Source organism: Anarhichas minor, unplaced genomic scaffold (assembly GCF_050575085.1).
Source record: "Anarhichas minor isolate MPS153535 unplaced genomic scaffold, ASM5057508v1 ptg000020l, whole genome shotgun sequence".
NCBI lineage: Eukaryota > Metazoa > Chordata > Actinopteri > Perciformes > Anarhichadidae > Anarhichas > Anarhichas minor.
Genome location: NW_027466466.1, coordinates 4385221 through 4408793, shown reverse-complemented (window position 1 = coordinate 4408793; position 23573 = coordinate 4385221). Strand labels below are relative to the sequence as shown.

At 43.0% G+C, this 23573-nt stretch overlaps 1 protein-coding gene across 2 annotated transcripts in view; it reads right to left on the bottom strand.

The window, feature by feature from the left end:
* LOC142954349 (MICOS complex subunit mic25a-like) overlaps window positions 1-22636 on the bottom strand; it is a 78808-nt gene extending 56172 nt beyond the window's left edge. Inside the window, exons 1-4 of one of the 2 annotated variants that reach the window (XM_076095294.1) lie at window positions 22453-22636; window positions 20121-20214; window positions 18235-18355; window positions 15661-15805 (exon numbers count right to left, since the gene is read on the bottom strand). In XM_076095294.1, coding sequence (XP_075951409.1) covers window positions 15661-15805; window positions 18235-18355; window positions 20121-20214; window positions 22453-22578 — 486 coding nt within the window. In that variant the 5' untranslated portion in view covers window positions 22579-22636. The remainder of the gene's footprint in view (window positions 1-15660; window positions 15806-18234; window positions 18356-20120; window positions 20215-22452) is intronic. The other variant, XM_076095295.1, reaches the window with a different exon arrangement.
* Window positions 22637-23573: the final 937 nt, after the last annotated feature.

The following is a 23573-nucleotide window of genomic DNA, read 5'->3' as shown; positions in this document are numbered from 1 at the left end:
TGAGATGAACAACATTGATTTAGGTTTAGTTGTAAAGATGCAAAGGTGACCGGCACATATTGAATTACTATTTTCTTTTTACTATTTAAAATGGGTAAAATCACATTGATCACATCGCATTGATTGATTCAGTCCCTGCTGGCCTCGCTCTGGCTCTCTCACAAACACACGGACACAGTACTACAGTGTGCTGCAGTAGTCACAGATTCATTCTTTTCAACCTTTTTTGAAAAAATCTTTTTGACTAAAAGGTCAGAATAAAAAATGTGTGATAAAAAAAAAAAAAGAATCAATACATAAAATAAAGACAAATAGTAAAGTAGGGAAATATGTATGCGGGATACGTAAAAATGGAAAAAAGAATAAAGACAGATATGGAATGAGTAAACAAGTGGGAGGAAGGGATGGAATTATTTGGACGGACGGACAGATGGGAGCATAAAACCAGGAGACATGATGGGGCAGAAAGAGATCTGTGAAAGATTTAACTTTAATAGAGATTATTGAGAATAATCGTGACAATTGCAGTTTGAACTTTTGTGAAGTGACCCTAAGCCAGAGGAAAGTGGGGACGTAAAACATTGCGAGGGTTAGAAAGCAGCAGGATGGATGGAGGGAGGGAGGGAAGGGACAAAAGAGCAGGAGGTTGGAAGGTTATGATGAAGCTTACCATCACAGGTATCTCATCTGCAGACTAGAGAAGTGGGAATATAGAAAGTAGAAAGAGTAGAAGAGGCAGAGACACAAAGCATGTTAGGACAAGAAAGGAGGAGCACACACAGTGGTTGGGTTAGGGCTCTTCAATAGTTCAAATACAAATGCCTTTGAATTGAATTCAATGAATCACACCACCAGCATTTTCATGCTTTTTTTCTGTTTTGGAGTTTCATAAATATCTATTAAGTTCGTGTAAAACACACTGAGACATGAGATGGACTTGAATAAACTAACTTTTTTTCTATTTTTTATTAATGGGAAATCTGTGAAATCTGAATTTAGCAGCATAAAAACTGCATTCAACTACGACCTATTCTAAAACAGCACAAACGACTCCACTGACTGCTTGTTTGCCTCATTTCACATGGACTCACACACACGGTATGCTCTGCACTGTCCCGAATGTGATAGAGGTTAAAGGTTAATAGATGTTCTGACTCAATCCTCGCTGGTCAAACGTGGCTGTTGAAGGACTCGCAACAGCTACCTGGGAATAAGGAGAACATAAAGTCATATAAAAGCCTTATAAAACTGAACGCCATGGCGTTTAACCTGCATAAAGACCAGGATCCTGTGAAACTGTGCCAAAGTTTACGGCACTAAAATGTATCAACGTGAGGAAAACTTCATGGAACTTGCTTCAGACACAGCTGGCAACAGATGGGTGCGTTTGTCACGCTGTGGGTTCAAGAGGCAGAAAAAGTTTGAATAAGAACTGCAAAGTACCTCCGATACCGACAGCCTGTCAGACTCTATCTGAACTACCCTAATGCACTGAATCTCACACAATCTGGTACACCCGGCAAATTAATGCCAGTCAATGTTTTTCACAGCACCGTCGCCGCTGAAAACATCAGGCGCATCGGTACAGAAGGAGAGGAGAGACTACGAGCGTACAGCGGGAGGAAGATTCATCATAATTATCAGGGCTGCTGAACGGCAAATCAAATCAGAGTCGATCGTCTGCGTTTCATAAACAGACCTTAACTGAGGAGAGACAAAGAGCGGGGGGGGGGCGTCTGATGTGAGAGATACTCCCACTGTCGGGGTGAGAGCTGCAGCTGGTGCATGTTAATGCAGAGGGGGGGGGGGGGACGAGGGAATTGTTCACGTTCAATTTATATGTTAGGCGAGAATCTGTTGGCGGGGATTAAGCAGAAACTGAACGGATTTTAATTTGAAAAACAGAGCTCTCCTTCCTATCTGCGTCTGCGTTTTAATTTGCAGGCAGAGATGAAACTGCAAGTGAATCAGATGAGTCCTCTGGTGTCCCTCCAGGGACCTGCGAGTCTATGGTAGATAAAAGCCAGCCAGGCGTGACCACACACACACACACACACACACACACACACACACACACACACACACACACACACACACACACACACACACACACACACACACACACACACACACACACACACACACACACACACACACACACACACACACACACACACACACACACACACACACTCTCTCTCTCTCTGTTGGGAACCCTTGGTCATCCATTTGTTCGGTCTTTTCTGTCTGCATTAATGTGCGTCAGTGAGTCCAGCTGTAACTCTGCTTTGCATTAGCACTTCATTCATTTCAATTAAAAGTGAAAAGCAGAGTCATCCAACTATAAAGCAAGGACTATATCTTTCTTCGCATGTCTCCAAGAAACGCTCATCTGATCTACTTCACACTCGGTGGGTGTTCTGTGGGGGACCCCGTGGAGTGCTTTATCGAATTTGGTGCAATTTGGACAAGCAACACATTCAATATTAATACTCTTTGAATAAATTAGCGAACAGCGCTCTTTAGCATGTCGGCTCATTGACTGCAGTTCACTTTTGCTGCTGGGATTCTGGAAATACTAACGTTACAACCAAACTCTTTTCTACTTCCCTGCAGCATGTCCGGGACGGCGAGCAATTGGCCCGTTTGGAAGTGCTACGCATTACGGACGGCCACGCGCAACCAACAGGCCGACATTTTAGACAGACAAAATGGTCCCCAGAGGATGAATGCATTGTAAAAACTTTGGTGATCCCTTAACAGTGTCTATAGCCCCCATCAACAAGTCAAACTTGCTCAATATTTTGGTTTATGACCAAATATCTGCAAAAACTACAGACTTTCCTCCAGATGTACTTTTAGTTTCGCACGGAAACATGCTGAACTAATACGGCGAACACCATACGTGGTTAGCAACAGCAACGTAGCGTTATCACAGTGAGCATAATAGATGACATTAGCAGCATGCTACGTAAAAAACTGAGCCTCACAGAGCCAAAGTAAATCATTCAGTGTAAAACGATTATGATGCAAATCAGTAGATATAAACCGTATAATGAAGTAAAGGTGAGTATGAGCGTTCATTTCCAGCTTTTGGTCCTTTTTTGGCCATTTTTTTGATAATTCTCGTCAGGCTGGTACCAAAAAAAGCACTTATGTTCTATGCCTAATCTGAGCCTGCATTTAAAAGCTCAACACAAGATGAACACATGCAGTCTGCGACCTTTTCATCACCTACTAAAAAGGTACAGCAGCAGCATTCGTTTTGGTAGTGCTACAGAGAAAAAAAATGTTTCATCCTTTTGCGTCTAGAATGAAGAAGAAGCCTCACAAACACCGTAGTCCTCTCAGGATTATCCAATTATCACCAAATGAGCCGGCATACAAAATAAATTCAATGGGACGCTTAATCACAAAGCAGTGTAAAACTGCAGGTATATTAAGCACTGTGCTTTTAGACATACATTAAAAAGAAATAGCCACTGTTGTCACCAAAAAGGTCAGCCGGGTGTATTATAATATCAAATTTTCATTACTTTTTCTAATGCTTAAACTATTTCCACTTGCCGTACAGGATATCCAATTCATTCTCCTCTGGAGCTTTTGAAATAGTTCTAAAATTGTCCTAAATGACTTCAGTGAAAACAATAAAAAGAGCTGAAAACTCATCTGTGTGAGAAGAAGAATCCCAAACATGTAACAAATGTAAAGAAGAGCAGAGAAACATCTTCAGTTATTAAGAAGGTGCAGAATGGAACAGGACAGCTGGTACGCCGTGAGCTATACAGGAGATTAGCTTACAAACGTGTTATCGCACGTTCTTCTTGCTCGGGGCACCTTCTGCATGCGCATCGAGTCAGCACACAGCTAGAGGTGTGAAGCATCTATTTAGAAGCTCCAGACAGAGGGAATCAAAATGTGCAAATGTGTGCGAGACCGAAAAAGCAAGCGGGAGTAAGTGTGGGGGGGGGGGGGGGAGAATAGCTAAAAATTATGAGGGGGGGGGGGGGGGGAAGATATGAAACAAAAACAAAAAGTGATAAAAGTGAGAGAAAACAAAATCACAGCAAGCAAGCAGGAGCAGGAGATGAGAGCCTCTGTTGTGGAAGCATCTCACGGCAAAAGCAGAATCTAGCAGAGAGGTGGAGGCGCTTCACGTTGTTCGCGATGCAGTTTTGCGTGTTAACTTTGTTGCTTTTTGTTTTAGAAACACAGCAGTGCCGTGGGGCTGATCTCTAACGTGCACTATGTCCAAAAAAGCGTCCAGCCATGACGATAGCCATTGGTGAAATTATGAAAACAAAAAAGTAGACCATTACTAAAAAAAAAAACATCAGGAAACTGTGATGCATGTTGTCTTAATGCAGCAGTAAAACACATCTAAATGTTTTACAGTGTGTGGTAAAATATGTATTACGTAAGTAACACTAAACAAAAATAAAATGACTAAAAATATATAAATATAAATAAATATTTGCCCCACTGATGTTGGTCAGACCTGTACTTCTACCTGGAGGAAATAAACGGATAGTCTGGGATGTTGAGGAGTCAAGACATGTTATAGTGATCAGAAACCTGACTAATGTTAGAGGGCGTCTGATATGTTATTTGGTAATGAAAAGATCAGAGCTCTTGAACTTGACCTCGATGCCAACGAGCCCGAAACGTTTCCCAGATGGCGAGGACCGAGAGCAGTCCCGCGGCAGAAAGAAATAACAACACACACATCATCTTCTTAAGGCAGCTAGAGGCTTCAGTTCCAAATTAGGTCTCCTGTTGAGATAGTCGTAGCACAAATTGGTGTGTAAAAAACATTGGTGGGTCAAAAAACAAAAACAAATAGTAATAGTACTGAAGTCACAGGATGACTTCATCAAAGCTGCCCAATGAATGAAATACCGGTGAGTCCAACTAGTCTTGTCTAACCATTATCTGGTCAGTGAAAATGCAAGACTATTCAATGAAGTTCTGGTGGGGCTGCATGCGTACATCTTTTTTACAGTGCACAGCGTGTTGTGAGGCTGAGGGGACAACAGATGGCGGTTGTCTGAGCAGTTGCGAGTGCGTCTGCCGGGTAGACTCCACAGTGATACCGGCTACGGAGGGGCCAACACCCTGATCCAGTACAGAAGGAGGACGTGAAGAGAGCATCTGAGGGCGGCACAGTCCAACGGATCGTCGACGCGACACATGGGCCCGGGAACGCTGGTGTTTGGGCTTGCAAGTACGCCTGGGACGGACAAATATACACTCGCTCACATCTCGCTCTCCCCCCCCTGTGGGCAATGCGTGTGCTGTGTTGCCATCTGATAGCAGCAGCAGTCTGTTCTCCCGTTCCCTCTTCCCCCACTCTCTCTATTTACTCCGCTGCGTTTATTTAACACATAGCTCCCAGCGAGGCAATAAATTAGCACTCAATAATAATCTGACTGATAATTACAGCCAGGCAGCTATACGCAGAGGGGGGAGAAGGACAATAAGGGCCACTGGCCCTCCTCCTCCTCCTCCTCCATCTATTACTTGTACTCTGACTGCTCCCCCTTTCATGTGACCCTCCCTCCCTAATGTTTCAATTTGTTGTCGTACAGTATTTTCTACATAATCATAATGTATGGTCTAATGTGGTTACAGTGGGGTCAAACAAATCAGAAATACTTCAAAGAGGGAGTTGAGTGTGACACGTACTGTATTTTAAAATGGATCTAAAAAGGTGTATCCTGGCAACAAGAGAAGACCACCAAGAAAGATGAAGAATTTTTCTGACACAGACATCGAGGTGCTTTGAACTCACATCCTCTTATTACCCCATTCACATAGTCCTACTGCAGTGCCTTGACCTGCATTATGATGGGGCCTCATGATGAGGGTGTGGAGTGATTGTGTGAAGGCTGTCGCTGGCTTTGTTTCCAGACGTTGCTAAGTTATGTAACCCGTATGTGCAGGTGATGAAGATGTGCTGGGTGAGGTGACTGGGGAAGGCAGACTGGGTGGCACACCGCGCTGTCTCCAGTGAGCTCTGATATGGGCATCGGATAGCCGGAACCAGATCCGTCTTCGCTGGCGCCTTTGACCTGTAGCGGCTGCTGTGCGGGTCCCCGCTGGGAGCCACCGCGCTGCTGTAGACCCAGGACCAGAACCAGGACTGCCAGACCCTGCTGCAGTCAACGCTTTTCTAAAAGAGACTCGTCCTTAGAGACCGCCAAAATAAACACAAAAATAAAAATTCCTTGTAGTTGCTTTAAGTACTTGACTTCAAACTTTTATAAAGTTATGACATGGATTGATTTCATCACTGGGGTCATATGAAGTTAAGATAATCATGTTTTTTTTAAATCAGTGCGGGGAAAGGAAAATAACCGAAGCGATTAACAGACTGTAACAACAGTCTAGCAGTCTTGCTGAAATAACTTATAACACGAGGGCGATGAAGAAATATATTTCGAAAATCGATTTTGAGTGACTACTACTGACAGGAGCAAGTTCGGCGTGTTGATATTGCCAATAAATCACGATTTGGTGGGGGCAAAAAGCAAACAGGACACTGCCGACTCACTGCAGTCTCTACAAAGCGCTCCTAGATGTGAATCGCAGTCGCACTGCTGTGAAAAGCCATTTCCAATTTGAGTTCACACAGCACAGCGTTGCTGAATCTCTGTCTGAAATACTTCCACACCTTTAGAGCATCGTGAGCACACTATGCAAACCACCATATTCTTGTGACTGACGGCTTCGGCGACATCGATAATCGCCCCGGCTGTACACGAGACCGTCTGACCGTGTGGAGAGGGAAGCTGGCTGTAGAGCTCACAGTCAGCCCAATAGCTTTACATGCAGAACCATGTCAGTTCCTGCAGATTACAATTACCGATATAGCCGTGGGCTTACCTGTACCTCACCAACTCCTTCGCTCACCTCTCTCCCTCTATTTCCTTCACTGCACCCTCATTTTCTCCCTCTTTTCCTTTTCACCCCTCTATTTCATCGCATCTTCTCTTTTCACCCTTCACTCTTACCTGCTATCCCCTTTACTCGTCTTACTCTTCATTCCTCCAGGTTTTTTCCTCCCAAACACCGGCTCAAGCTCTGTGCTGAACGGCGTATGAGCTCATGTGCCTGAGCCCAAGTCGACATGAATGCATGCATTTGAAACATACAAAATTAAAAAGAAAAAATGTTTTTTATTCACGCAGCGAGACACTTTACGTCGCTTAAAGGATGTAAAGCCATTGAAATTCAAGGCGAAACCTGAGCAAAGTAAAGGATCTCATTGAACCTGTTCTAAATGGCATAATAGCAGAGTGTTAGCATATGTCTGACGAGATAAGCAGTCAGAGGAGTACATGATAAAACATCAAGCTATTCACCGGCTCATTCGTACCGCTATAATGAAGCGTGTCCCCATCTGCTTCCCTCCTGTGTGTGTGTGTGTGTGTTCATGAACACAGCTGTTTCTCTCACACCCGTAACCAGTAAAGTCTGAATGAGTTTGTAAGAGAGAGACAACACTGTCGCTCCATCAGCGGAGAATCTCCAGCTGATTACACGGGTTTAGGTATGAACAAGGAAGGCGTGTTCGTCCAATCAGAGCCAACATCTGGCTCATTCCGGCAGGGCCGCACGAACAAACAGAAAAGACCGACAGGAGGGATCCCGGCGCCATGTTGCTCTGGAGTGGCGCCGCCGCCTCAGTACCATCACCATCTGGGAATGAAACACTGGGAATTTAGCATACCGCTAGGACGTGTAGTCTCTGCTGTAAAGTGGTGGTGGCGTTGTTTAAAAAGGAGTATTCCTGAGACCTGATGGGCATTCTGTAGGTGTGTGTGTGTGTGTGTGTGTGTGTGTGCTGTCCAGGTTGCTGAAACACAGCGGAGAAGATCGATAGACAGACAGCATCAACAAACCCAGGTATTTTATTTAGACTACGGCTTATGTATGTATTGGTTTTTAGGCCGACATATGAGTAAATGTGTTTTCATGGGCTATTCTAGCGATTTATTAGATGTGATTATTGCACATTTTGTAGCAAAAATCTCTAAAATCCATGTCGTCTGATTTTTGTCCTCATCTCACGTTAAGACAATAATAGCTAAATATAGCACAATATAAGTCAATAATGACAGAGTTTGAGGAGAGTGCGACAGCTTGTGTTTCGGATGCACAGGTGTTACCGGATGCTCCGGGCGTTAACGGCTTTTTACGGCGACACAACCTGCCACGAGAACAAAAACAAATACAACTTTTGAAAGCAGTTTTGTATCTGACTGAGATCCGTTTCTCTTTCTGACTGACAGACTGAATGAGTGAAGGGTGCGAGGCGGATGAAAGAGATTCTCTCGCTCTTTTCCGTGTCAGCGGACATTCATGTCCATCATATGTGACAGTTGGCCCACAGTGAGCCGGCTGTAACCGTATCCATTTCTGTAACGTGTAGCCTGTAGTGCTAGGATCTAGTGTTTTCAAAGTTCCACCCACACTAGGAACAACAAGTTGGGATCTCTCTGCCTCTGCTGTCTTCTTTTTCTAAGTCCCCCCCGTGAGCTCCCCAACTTAATGGGAATAAAATATTAAATCGCTGGTGTACCTCTTTAAAAGATCTTTGAAATATTTGTATTTCAGTGATGAACACAGTAGTTTGTGAACTACAGGAAGCATCATTTTTCCACTTCATGTCTACCTTCTTCCGTTTTTTACGCCCACAACTCCAGTGATTGTGCTTTGGCCTCTGAAGCGCTACCAAAAACGCAGGTGACCTGCACTCAGCACTCCAGCTGGACGCGTCAAAGCGTGGACACAGACGGAGCACTGAAGCCGTTACTGTTTTGCTAACGCGCTGCTCAGGTTACGCCCCCTGTGTGAACACGGCGTCGGCCTTTCACCACATGTGGGTAATTGTGTCGGGACTGCAATCTTCACTGACGCATTTTACAGGGCTGAGCAACACAAGAGAATGATAATGTTTCACTCATTTCATTTTTGTGGCCTTTAGGGGGCGGATAACTTTCCAGCTATGGCGCTGTTAGAAATATTAAACAAAAGACATTTACAGTTTACCATCTACTTACTTCTTTTTGACTTTTTATGACTCACAGAAAGAGCGTTATTAAGCCAGCAAAGACATGCAAGCATAAACAAAAGACAAACATATTTATTCCTTTCAAAAATCCCCATAAAAGCAGTCGCGACTCTTAGCACGCAATAACTTCCTTGAAGACAAAGGTAATTTGAGCATTAGAATAAAATGTTTCCTGTCACTGTGCCACTCCACAGCCACTTCTGAAGTATTACAAATAATAAGAGAGATGAACGGTCACCGTACGAGGAGAGATTAGGTAGATTAGACTAACACCTGCGCACCTTGTGACTGGCTTTCCAATAGGAGAATGTCACTCTAGAAATTTGATAAAGTGCATAATGGATACAGAGACAGAGCAACAGAGAGAAATATTAGAGAGAGAGAGAGAGAGAGAGAGAGAGAGAGAGAGACTTCCAGCTTCATGTAAAATCAGTGAAACATGCAACAGGCTTTTGTTGCCATCTAGTGTCACTTGGAGGAACTGGTTAATCCAGCATTTTCAACAGAGTACAAATGGACATATAAAGTCACTAATAATGTAAACTGAAAGTGAGCTGAACTTGCACCTTTTTGTCTTTAGAGTCTCAAAGTAATTCTTGTATCACATCAGAATCCGGCTGTGGTTTACGTGACAATTCTAATTTCAGTACCTGGGTTGAGTATCACCTGTGAGCCCGTTAAATTGGGCATCTTTTTGTAGAGGTTCAACATTTAGAAAACTGTCAGAAACAAAAGATTCCCACCCGAACAGTTTCTGCAGCTGTCAGAGAGCGTTGAGCTTTGCTCAGCTCTACTGGTATCATTTAAAACAGGACAAGCTGACCAGCTGTTTTCACAGTCAGCTAAATCCTAACTCGGCACTTCCTGCCAATTTGTTCCAACGGCAAGAAGAAAAACGTATTTTCCAGACTTTGATAAGACCTTCCAGAGCCACAATAGTTTTCACAAGCTGAATGCTTCACCTCACAGGAGAAGAGCGGAAGCAGCAACGGTCAATACTTTCATAACAATGTATCACACGGCAACGTAAAAGCGGTCGCTTGTAGCGATGAAGAGAACCATCACCTGAATCTGCTGCTCACCTCTGCTTTGAGGAGCTCTATAGCGTCTCTCATTGCTACTTTACATAGAGCTGCTCCATACCTGCTGGATGCGCAAATAAGCCAGTTGTCTGTTTACAAGTTCGTTTAAAAAATAAAAAAAAAAGGTGATGTTACTGCAGGTTTAATTTGATTGTCTCTTTAGTTCAAGGCCCTTAAGATTTTCACTGGACAGTAGCTGGATGCAGGACGGTGACACTACAGTGCAGACATTTCCTCGTGATGCGTTTCATTAATCTGCAAACAAAAAGTTGGAAAATGCAGTTCTATACTTTCACCAGCTTGTCGCATTCTGTCCTCATAAGATGCGACCGATTCACCCGTGCTTTACGGGCGCTTTCAAAGAATCAGAAAAGCGTGGGCGGCATCTTTGTATTAAGTGAAGCTCCATCAGAGGAAGTTAAAGGGCAGCTAATAAAATAGGCTTCCTAATTGTTCTGCAGAGAGAGAGAGAGAGAGAGAGAGAGATTTACCATATGCTAATTTGGTTTATAACCTTTCAACAGGCACCGAAAGGCCATTAACACATTACAAAAAGAGAAAATCCCTTTTAGCCCTTTGGTTCGACGTGCTTCCTTTCTCTCCATTCTCCCGTTCCCCTCTCTCATTCTGAAATTAATCTGCGGAAGATTTGCTATTAACAAAGACAATTCACTGAGGCCCACACAGTGGGTGAGGGCCCTGGCTGAAGAAGAAGAAGAAGAAAAAAACGAGAGAAGAAAGAGAGCGAGCGGAACGGCGGGATCGGGCACTTCACTGAGATGAGGACAAAAGACAGGAGGAAATGAGTGAGGGAGAGAAAAGAAAACCGGCGACTGCAGATGCCGCACATCATTGTCTGGCTCTCTCTCTGACTTGTGACTCAGCGCTGCCCCCCCCCCCCCCCCCACACAGGAAAAGGAAGCACTTAGGAGAAAGGAGAGAAGGTGCCACGGGTGACTCACACCTTTGTTTCACACTCGAGGCCGAACTCCGCAACTTCACGTTTCAGCCTGCTTCTCACAATGCAGGGCTTTTGTATTTACCCCACGTTTACGCTGTAATCTCTCCTCCTCTCCCGCCACTCCTCCTCTTTATCGTAATTCTGCAAGTAATCCTCGCCTCACCTGTTGCGCCACTTTCCTTTCTCATCCCCTCCTTTGCCCCCTATCTGTTCTTTCTTTCTTTCTTGTTCTCTTAAGTGTGCAAAATGTTCAGTCTTCTCGTGACCTTCTTTGAAAAGCATTCTCTCTCCTTGAAGCATTGAAGAAACATGCGTCACTGCCTCCTTCTCATCTTGCCATTGCTGCTCTGCTCTTCCACCTCCTCGTGGTCCTCCAGGAAAATGTTAAAGACTTCTTTTTCACCCTCCGGTTCGTTCCCTCCTCCTCAGCTCAATGCCACAGGAAATGCGAGTCGTCTTCCCTTTCATTCCCCGTTCTTCATCTTAACCCTCCACTTATTTTTCATCCTCACATCCTTCTCGCTCCCGATCACTTAGTAAATGCTTAATCAGCCGTTTCCTCTCGCTTCTCATATGTTCAGTCTTACTCATCAGTTTCTCTGCAGGCGATATTGCATCACTGTCGGCGCGTAGGTTGGTTCTGACCGCGGCAGCCCACCGACTTTGTCGAGATTCCAGACAGCCATGCGGGTATGCGACATGTGCATGACACTTTTAATGGCCCAGATGCACTGACGCGCATTTTTTTATACGGCTGACAAAAGCTTTAACATGAACTACTTTGACGCCTCTACTTTACCTAGATTTGATTTTTGGAGCGCCAAGTGAGGACCCTGCACCTAAATACCTGCATAGAGAGCTCAAACCATACAAAAACTAGGGGATATTCCCCAGAGGGCGATATTTTAGTAAAGAAATACATTATTAATTAATAACAAACATGGCCGCTGTACAACAGCAGGTGTTTTTGCAGGCAATTTCACTTTATCTAGTTCAATTCAATCTTATCCACTTTACAGTTTTGAACCAGGACCTTCATTATTCAGATCAAGCTAAAAGATTAAGGAGCGTCTGTAATATACAAATATGTCGCCTACGACACCTCAGACCACACCCACCATGTACCTTGTTTAATTGCATTGTTGTCGGTATGAGCAGACGACCATGTACATTATGGCTGAACATCTCAGTAATAACATGGGAATAATGCACTACAGGAAATGTAGCATACGGCGTTATTGAAGCTTAACCCCAACACCGAGGGTCCGATATCTCAGCTTCTGCTGGTTTGATGTTGCCTGTACTTTGAAGTACAACACTAAATTGCTGGAGAAATACGCACAACATCTTAAAGGGATTCATAAATGCTGCTTTACAGTACTACCTACAATACTATTATCAACACTAAGCTTCAAATGTATTCGTTACCCTGCAATATGATTTCGCACACTGTGCGTTTCCATAAAAACTGACAGTTTCAACGTACTAACAATGAATAAGGGCTAGAATATGCAAAACCACCCATTTCCTTTTACATTTATGGTTATATTACTGAAAACTGAATGGAGTGATTACAGTGAAACACAGATTGTAGTGTCTGCGTTATCACCACGATCGGCGATAGAGAATACAAATACTGCTACTTCATTTAGGGGTGAAATGAGTTTTAAAAGAAATGAGGCTAAACTCAACAATATCCTGGCTCTCACAATGAGAGGCCGGGGGTGACGAGAGCCCCAAAACACACAGACCTTGTCATGGACCTTTATCTACAAGGTACGACTACGAAACCAAACAACACTAAAGGGAAACACAGACTGTCCATTCAGGCAAAAGGACGTAGGAAGGGCTCCCTGAAAGCTTCTCCCGTTCTCACCTGAGCCCAAAGGGTGTTCCTTTATTTGGACAAGGCTGGCTTCTACAGGGCCTCCAATTAAAAAGTGGCTCTCCGGAAACAGCCATAACCTTGGTTGTGTTACTGTCACTGAGCTGTAAAACATCAGATTCAAAGAGCCGTGGATGATGGGGACAAAAAAAAACAACAAAAAAATCTCATTTGAGTGAAGAATGTGAGCAAGTCTGCCCGCACTTCAAGTGCATGTGCGTATATGTATTCATAGCACAAGAAACAGTAATTACAAAGAGCCCTCAGCATCAGGAGGTCTGGTCCTGCTCGACCGGTCATTCTGTTCGCGACGTCCCTCCAGCGGCTTTCTATTAGCGTCGGGAGTGTGTTGGAGTGGAGATAAGGCGGGCGCTACAGCATGTCTCAACACGGTGGGAAGGCAGGTAGGAGAGGCGCCGGTCAGTGTGTAAAACAAGCGCGCTCTACCCCCCCCCACCCCCTTCCCACGACTACACCACTCCTATCTCCAGCTCCAGGAAACTCTCAGGGTGCAATTTACCGCTCGCACTGCACTGATAATACTGTCTCCGGAGCAGCAAGGAGAGAGTAATGGGCTGGGTTAGAAAAAAAAGAGAGAAAGACAGAAGGTGGGGGTGGGTGAGGAGACAGAAAGAGAGCGGAGAGAGAAAATGGTAAAGAGAGAGGGGGGGGGGGGGGGGGGGAATAGAAAATAGAACAAGGATGTAAAAGGTGAAAGGAGGAGGAGGCAGAAGCAGTATCGCCATGGCAATTACTAATGCAATCCCAAAGCCCAATTAGCGTCAGTGCGGAATGTTCCAACATGTGATTAAACCACAGAATTCCTCGCCGGACTGAATGAGGACTCGACCCAACCTCCTGCTACCGAGAGACACTCAGATGAATCAGCATTTACACAGCTTCACCACTGAACACACTGCATGTAAAAACACAACGTGTTCGGTTCTAAAGTGCCGGTATGACTGCCGACAAAAACTCAAAAAAGGTGCGGCGGCGTAGTCGCACACAGACGGCAACAGCTCCGCCAACAGGTCACCAGTGGATGTTACAGTGGGAATGGGATTTTTTCACATCGTCCGACATTTCAATCTAAGGACACATCTGAGACATCGCACGGAAGGTTTCTGCATGTATGAAATATAAATGAAAGTCAAAGAAAAAAGTCATCTAGGCGTGTTAGCTGTGATCTATGAAACTAAAAGAGGTGATTATTTAGAGTAAGTACCATTATGGTCCTCTCTGGTCTATTCCTCAGGCAGCTGCAAATACAGCAGGGATGTCACAGTCATTCCAGTGCTGTCAGGCAAAATTGTGCCAGGGGGGGACAACATATTCCACAAGGAGCAAATATGAAATTAGCATATTCTCTGAACCCTCTGTAGGGGGGCTGGGAGAGAGCCTGTCACTGCGTGCATGTACTAATTGTGCCCAGTGCAACTGTTATAGGTGCATTATGGTGTTACAGTTTTTTTTCTTCCTTGCTTGATGCTTACGTTTATGGACTTTTATGTTATGTTACTTATTAAAATCAGTATTTTGGGGTTTTTAATAAAAATGTCTTGGACCGGTGAGCGCACATCTTACAGCTGCTAGAGGAGCACATTTCCTTAAAGGTCACAACATTCGCACAGAAAAAAAACCCAGACGAATGACCAAGTACTGTGTATTGTCAATTTGTAGATATGTGTGTATGTTTTGAACCTGCTTCAGACCAGGTGTACTCAATTACAATTCAAAGAGCTACGAGAACTTCCTGACCAGCAAAGGTCTGAACCTCATAATTACTAAATTGCGTCCTAAAGCCCACCCCTACGTCCATCAACAATGTGCATTTCCATATCAATTCAACAATATTAAGACATTGCAGTTATATGGCCTGCACTGTAACCACTTAACTAGCGGCTAGCTAGCGGTAGCTGTCTTAACCATAAACAAAATTGGTTTAAAGGCAAATAACTTAAGGCCTAGATTTCAAGTAAAAGAAAACCGTATGGAACTTTCAGAATAAAATCAATAAAAAGTTCCTATTTTCGAAAAAGTGCAAACGGAGCTTTGAGCCGCCTCTTTTCTCTTTTTTCAGTCTAGATGGAATTGGTGTCATTCTCTTGCTCCTGTGGAGATGCTCACTGGTGACCCTGGACCGGTACTTGGTTTTTAATGACGTTCCATAGGTGAGAAGGTTGACACCCAGCTGTAAGTCGATCCAAACATGGTTCAGGAGCGCAGTGCTACTTTGGTTAGAGATCAACAGAAAGGAGCAGGTCAGCTGCTTCACGCTCCACGCCGTCATCTCTCTCACTTTCAAATTTACTAGTCCATTAAAAATGACCATCACTCCTAGTTACGACCTACACTGTTGATGTCATGCAGGAAAAGAGGACAGTTACTGAGTCGATTGTCCTCGGAAAGCATCGCTAGCGCCTCTGCTTTCACCGCAGCAGCACAAATGTTGATAATAAAAAAAAAAATCATACAAATATAGTTGGGCCTAAGTCAACCCTGATTGGCACCTGAGGGAATTTTGAGTGGTTTTCCAACAATGTTGTCCTTTGAAAGTAAAGGTCTATCCGTCAGATAATTGAAGTCACAAGGTTGGTGTTAAAAGGGCATGAGTGTGTGCGTGTGTGTGTTTGTGTGTGTGTGTGTGTGTGTGTACCAGTTGTTTGGCGTTCTCGGCTTCCAGGCGCTTTTGTTGTCTTTCCCGGGTCACGGCTTTAGTCATCTCCTCCCTTGCCGCCTCCCTCTCTCTTTGTGCCACTTTGACCCATTCCTCCTTCAGTACTGTCTGCTGGCGTTCATACCTGAAACACACACACACACACACACAATCATGCTTCCTTTCCTTGCACACCTGTGATAAAGTGATTACAGTCAAACCTACTTTAAACATATATTTCCACAAGGGGGCAGCATATACCAACTTTTATCACACCGGTCTAATACATGGAGTATCTCAGCTGTGCTCTTTATTAAGAGACGATGTTAAGTCCCCTGTAATGAGATGATTACTGAGAGAAATTAAGAAAATAGTCATTTAAATTTGGCTGCAATCTGTTAGCATCCGGTTTGATCATCAGCAGGGACACAGAGGTTATCAAGACAACATTTATAATAGAACATTCTTTTACAACTTTTCTTTGGCCGTTTTCAACCACTTTCACCAGTATTCTACAATCAATTCAAAGGGCTGCAATGAAACGTTGTTGATCCTTTAGACCAGGCGTGTCAAACATACGGCCCGCGGGCCGGATCCGGCCTGCCACGTCATTTTATGTGGCCCGCGAATCCGCCAGATTGAAAAAATAAAAAATAAATTTAAAGTTAGATTTGATAAAAAAAATATCCCCATAGTCGGAATTATGAGATAGAAAGTCATAAGTATCAGTCATATGAGATAAACACACAGTCATAGAAGCAGCTCTTTGGCTGGTTACCCTACATGTGACATGGAAATGTATTGTGAGTACATTGAAGATACTTTAAACTGGCTTTACAACACATGAAATACTTCACGTGGGATTGTGCAAACACATCCTTGAAAGGATTTTAAGCTTTGAACAAAGTTATTGTAATAACTTGTCTTTGCTATTTTCTTTAATAGTTTGATCTTTGATAGAGTAATGTGGGTTTCTTAACCCTAAATTAAAAGGATTTAAGTTGTAATAACAGAAATGTGCTTAAATATATTTTTAGATTTATATAACTGCATGTACAATATTTTAACACTTGAATAAACAATAATCAAATGCAGAGAGTTATTTAACAATATGTTAGGAGTAGTTACATTTACACAGTCTTACATTTACAACCGGCCCTTTGAGGGAAACCGTGATGCTGATGTGGCCCAGAGTGGACATGAGTTTGACAGTCTGACCTCAACCTTACTGAAAGGAGGAATGTCTGATTGGAGATTAAACTGGGGAACAGTATAAAGGTTTTGTGCATGTTCTTTTTAATCTGTGTTTCCCTGGCTTTTGAATATTAAGGGCCACTGGCCCAACACAATTGACTATCATAATGTAATGTAACTTTGGTTCCTTAGCCATAAACCTCTCGTCAGCTCCATGACATTGAATTGGCATCTCCCTGGAATCCAAAGTCAGCTAATGAACTCTTGCATTTATACTGCACTGAGCCCCACGGCCCCGCAGACAGGGAAGTATAGCATGTATTCATACAAAGTATGGAGTAAGGAATAAGAAGCTTCGTGATATTCGGATTGAACAGGGCAAGGTACAAATTCATTATTGTTCATCCTGCATCGCTCTGTTCTGTTCTTTAATGTAACGTTACTGTAGCAACGGAGCCTCTCCCAGCTGCTAGCAGACTGTTGTGCTACCAGGCTAGCTAGCGAGCTGTACCCAGCATGCCGTTCGGCGGTGGAATTTTATAAATGTACAATTATTAGTGTTACAAATTGTTTATGTCACAAACTGTTGTGTCGTGGTGTTTTTCCCTGTTAAAGAGCGGTAGTTGTGGGTTTTAATTGTCGTTATGAAGTTATAACCATGACTAGGGTTCCCTCTCAATACACTCTAATCAACTAGCTCCTCCTGTAGCGCTCATAGCGGCGAACAATATATTTAGCTGCCTGTTGAAGAGTGACAGCAGTTGTTTCAGCTATGTTTCAGTATGACGGTGTGTGAAAAATGAATATCATACGGGAAATCAAAACCGGTATACCGGGTCCGCCCAGCACTAACTTGAAGTATTAGATTCCAGTGGTGGCTGCATCGGATTGTTTCCAACTTGTGTGATCAAAACATTTCCAATAACTCCAGAGCGTTGTAAAAGTCAAAATTGAACGAAATAAAGATAGATTCACAAGATGTTTTTATCTAATGAAATATTCTGCTTCAATTCATATTAGTGGGTGTTTAGCCTTTTAAGAACAACATTTTCACTGCAGTCTCCTGCTTGCCGCACACAAAGGGAAGCACACAGCTGTATTAACAGGGCTGTCTAGCAGCAATGTAACAGCACCATAAATTACACTTATTTATCCACAATAACAAAAATATGTTTCCATTTTATTTTGGATGATCATAAAATATGATAATAAGACATTAAAACAACCAAAAAACTCAATAGAAGATTGGAACGTAAACAACATGCATTCAGCAGCAGGGCCTTAGCTGTAGTGAGGCAGTGTTAGTCACTTTACATGAAAGTGATTCAGAGCTACACATTCGGCCCTACGTAGCTGTTTTTGCATTTTCTCTCAACCCACCTTTTCTGTTCTTCCTTAGCATAGGAGGCTGGTTTGCTAGTGCTGGACCGGGTACCGGGCTGGGCCTGGTGCTGAGGGCCCTGCTGGGGTCGAGAGCCTGGGCTGGCGCTGCGAGGAGCACCTGGACAGAGTGGATATCGAACAGAAAAAAAAATGAGATGGTATGTATACATTTCTGACAAGTTCAAATGAGTGAAAAGTGTCTGTCTGTGTCTTAACTGCAGGAGATCAGTGATCAAATCTCAAGCTGCCAATAACCAGCCCTGTCACAAAGTGTCATAAGTCGGAGCTCAGAGAGTCTGAAAAATGAAAACCACCCTGACTGCTTCAAGAGTCAGGGAGAGCGGGAGAGTGTGTGACCGATAGACAAGCTAGATGGGAGATTTACAGAAGTACAATGACTTTAGGGCTGCACAATTAATCGAATTTTAATCGCGATCACGATTTTGGCTGCCACGATTAAATGAGCATGATCGTCAGCGATATTGACGTTTAAAATGCGTGCTCTGCTACATATCAAATCAAGCGCTTCCTCAACTAACAGTCAGCCGACCACCAGGGGGCGAACGAGATGGGAGGTGTCATGCGCGCACCCTGCAGCGGCAGCCTCGAAGAAAGTTCTGTCTGCAGTCGAGTAGAAGAGTAGAGAGACAGACAACAGAGCAGACGGTCACGGGTGTCGTGTGAAAGGTAAATCTAATGTCAGGAGCAGAAGGCGAGGAGCTAGTCCCTCGAAAAGGATCATCATCCGTTGTCTGGAAGTTTTTTGGATTTAGGGCAAGTGACAAGCCAAGAACAAATCATATGCACAGAGTGCGTTAGAGTTGTGTCTGCGCCGCATAGCAATACAACTAACTTGTTCAACCACCTGAAAAATCACCACAAACCACAGTACGACGAATGCATTAAGGCCAAAGCTAACGTTACCTCACTGAACCTCCGTCCATGTCCAACGTCAACCCAGAAACCCATAACAGCGACCCTGCACAGCGCGACAGCGTATCCATCCACCTCCCAAAGACACGCTGGAATAACGGATGCAATCGCATTTCATTTGGCCAAAGACGTGTCCAATAAATACTGTGTGCAACACGCATATTTATTTTTCGTTAGCCCTTTATTTTGGGTAAACATTTTATTTATATTTTGCTTCAGGTGATCAGTACCGTATACGTTGTATTTTGATGCAGAGGCGTGTACATTAGCTGGAATGTAGCACAACAATGGAAGTGGAAGCAGTGTTCTTGTTCATTTAAACGTGAAAGTGCAATAAATAGATGTTGTCCCTAAAATGAATGAATAATCGTGATAAATAATCGTGATCTCAATATTGATCAAAATAATCGCGATTATGATTTTGGCCATAATCGTGCAGCCCTAAATGACTTATACAACAGTATTGTCTGACTGAGCGGTACACTTCATCACTAGTTAACTCACTTTTATGTCTGTAGAGTTACCCTTTCATATTCAAATGTGGAATTATAAGGCTACAAGTTAAGACACATTTTTTATTTTCCTTTCCAGAAAACCCACTCTGTGTGTGTGTGTGTGTGTGTGTGTGTGTGTGTGTGTGTGTGTGTGTGTGCTTCTACTTCTACTTCACTACAGCAAGGTGAGAACCTCGTCGCACCAAGAGTGAAGTAGGTCCAGCGTTCTATCTCAGTGATTGCCAGCTACGCGTACTTAGTGAGTGTGCAGAAGGTGATGATGTGTGGTTTATAGTGTGTTAGTATGCTGTGCACGCGTGTGTGTGTGTGTGTGTGTGTGTGTGTGTGTGTGTGTGTACATGCACCGTACCTGTGTGCTCTTGACAATATGTAAACAGCACATTAAGGTTTACATATTGTCGTGTTGTGAGGGACAGACTGTCAGGTGCGTGTTACCTGTGTCTTTCTGAGGGCTTGACGTTGGCGAGGACGTGCGTTCTGGAGCAATATTGGCCACTCCTCTCATCCTCTGAAGAACATCTTCGGACAGCTAGGGAGGGATAAAGAGCAAATGTAAAAAGGATAGGTAAGTAACAGACACAGAATCAACCCGTAATTGAGAACCTAGGATAGGCCGGAGGTTTTTTGTCTTATTCTTTGCATTTGTTTGCTTTAAAACAACGAGAGGCCGTTCTGCAAGTTCCTACAAACTTAATAACAGTTTACTGGAGCACAAAGCGTAGCATGCACATTACATGGTGTCGTATTCAAATGAAAATCAGCTTTTATCTTTTTTTTAATCCGTTGGTTAGGACAGAGCAACTTATAAACCTGCAAAATGTTCCAGAATACAATGAGTCACTGTCGCTCTACTTTATGTGTGTGTGTGTGTGTGTGTGTGTGTGTGTGTGTGTGTGTGTGTGTGTGTGTCCAGGGAAATGGCAAAACATAGTTGAACCACAGTAGGCAGCAGCAGCCACTGACTCACTGTTCCTATGACTCACAAGATTTGAATGTGCAGGCAGGGCTGTTAAATAAGGTCATCCGTAAGGCTCGTCGTTTTGATTTCTTATAGACATGTTCACAAAAATGTTCACAATCATTGTGATGCATGGAAGATCACCAGAAGTGGCCAATAAACTCTTAACTTGCTTGAATTGCACTGGTTTATCTTTCATGGTTGTAAAACTTTACTAGCTTACATTTGAGTCTAGCTTGGTCTGAAGGTGCCTTCACATCCTATGGGAACTTTGGGGATTATATCCAACAAGTTCACAATAAAGAAATGTGAGCATTTTTTTTGTGGAAGTGCACATGGAAGTGGCTTTCAGCTTTCATTTTGAAGGCAGCCCATAATTGAAGTTAACACCAAAGCTGGTGGAGGGCACTACTAAACTGACCTTGAAGGTTTCTGGTCCGTTTTACCTCTGACCACACCCAGCAGAGTGCAACGCATGCACCTGTAACCACACTCAACAGGCTGTGAAGGGTTAGGGTGCCACTGAGTGCACTTCTACTTCACTACAGCAAGGTGAGAACCTCGTCAACTTAAGGTCGGCAACAAAAAAAAGTACATTACATTTTCTGCTGGTGTAAAGTTGCACTTTTTCAGGTAAACGACCCTGAAACAAAATCTGTGAAGGTTTTGGCGACAAAAACGGACACGATCTGTCAGGCAAACCTCTGAAATAACATCCCTCCATCTAATCCATGGTGAGGAAGGAGGTAATGGAGGTGAGGCTGCAAAGGTGAAAAAGGATCAAAGGCTTGGCTTATACGTTCTGCAAAGGTAGCCGCAGTCACTTCTGTTGTTCCTGCCAATTATTTTCTTTCACAGCGTTACAAACATTCTTATTGTCAATTTGCTAATACATTTTAGGATTAGGAGCACTCGCTTCTTTGCAACAAATTGGCTCAACAAATCTTTCAGCTAATGCAAATGCCACGTTATTGCATGAAGGTGTCAGTCGAGTTCCCTATTCCACTATTCACTACATTAAAACATTTAAACAGAGTAGTTAAATATTTTTTGGCCACATGTACAATTATATGACTTTTTACAGTATTATTTGGCACTGGGCAAAATTCCGACATTTACAATAGCACTTGAAGGCAGCAGCAGCAAGAGGAGAGAACAGCACGCCAAACTTCATTTGAAATTTGGCAATTTCTAGCTCCCTGGTTATGGCCCATATCTTTATCGCTACAACAACATGAATCTCTCCTTGAGTTAACAATGCATCTACGGTGCACCTGAAATGTTCCATATAAATAATAACGAGCGTTAACGATTGGTTCGCCTCTTAACTGGTAGCTGAACGTTGTTAGCAAATGCTGGACAGCAGCTAGTAAATTGTCAAAAATGTGCGATTTCTAATTAATTCATCACTGCAGGGTGGATCGTTTATACGCAGAGTTTACCAGAAGACACTGGAGGTTTATAAATGACGTTTGATCATCTGCCAGGTATGTTGTTTTGCCGATAAGCAAGGCATACTTTTACCTGCAGCCTATTACGACTGAAGTCTGGCGTAACGACACAGGGTAATGTTTCAGGTGGTACATCCACCTGCCCCAGCCCCTGCATCCCTTTACACCCTCATCACTCCAGCAGTCGCTTCACGGGCTGCTGACCTAACGTTAGTGTAACTCAGAATTATCGGTAAGTTAGCGTTGCTGTGTTGTTCTTATACAGTCTATGGGTTGCAACGTGCTAGCAGCTAGTTAGCGCTAGGCGCACCACTAAAGTAATGTTAGCACGGCTTAACGCTAGCTAAATTAGCATTACCTTGACTCCACGAAGAATCCTGACTCTGTCCTCATCGTCGACACCAAAGGACACCTTTCTGGTCGTACTCTCTCCCGACCCCATACCTTCTGGTGTCAGGGGACAGCTTTGCTGATGACTTTGCATAGAATTAAGTTAGTAACATGAATTGATGTCCTGCCCAATGACAAAATGTGTGACAGATGGGATCTGGGTTGCCAGATTCGTCCTAAACCATCCCCCTCTAACAGATGTTTGTAAGACTGGGAGTAGGTTTTTCTACCAATAAATTAATAAAACAAGTAACTTAAATTAATCCTAGCTAACACAATTGTTCTGTATAAGTGTACAGGTGCATTTAGGTTGAATAAAAACGATAAAATATCAGTTAGTTGCCTATTTACAGCCCAACCTGGCAACCTTAATGTCAACTAAAGCACCCTTGAATTAATGAACGGTCAAGAGCCAATCATGTACAATAGAAACTGTCAAACGTAGAAGTATGGATACACAGGCATCATCACAAGAGTTTAATTGTTGCATAAACATAAGCATGTCTCATATCCAGCCTAAATGTCAGTGTTCACACACATCAATGTTTACTGTATATAAAGAACATAAAAAGGAAAACATTCATGAGACATTCAGTTAACTTTTAATACACAGACAAATGGAAACACAATAAATCTTAGCATCTCAGATAAACAGATGACCAAAAAAACCACAAAGCAAATTCATTCACGGAACACCCATATTGATCTATATACCCCACAAAATGCACTCTAATTATGAATGAAAAAACATGTTTTTGTAAACAAATTATCTCGTGATTTAAATGCTCCAGTTCCATTATGCCCTCATGGTTTTGTATGATAGCATGGCATTTTAAAGTATTGTATGTATTGTGGGATATAACCGATACAAAAAACAAGCTAATAATAATATTATTAATAACGCACTTTATTCAGAAAACACTTTGCATACAAGACATGTAGCTCAAAGTAAAATTAAAATGTAACCCATTTAAACAAAGGCATAAAGACAATAAAAATAGACAATCAAAAGAAATGAGTTGAGAAAATATGTGCGAAGGCTTAAAAAAACAGACCATTAACAATAATAGAAATGAAGGAATTATTATT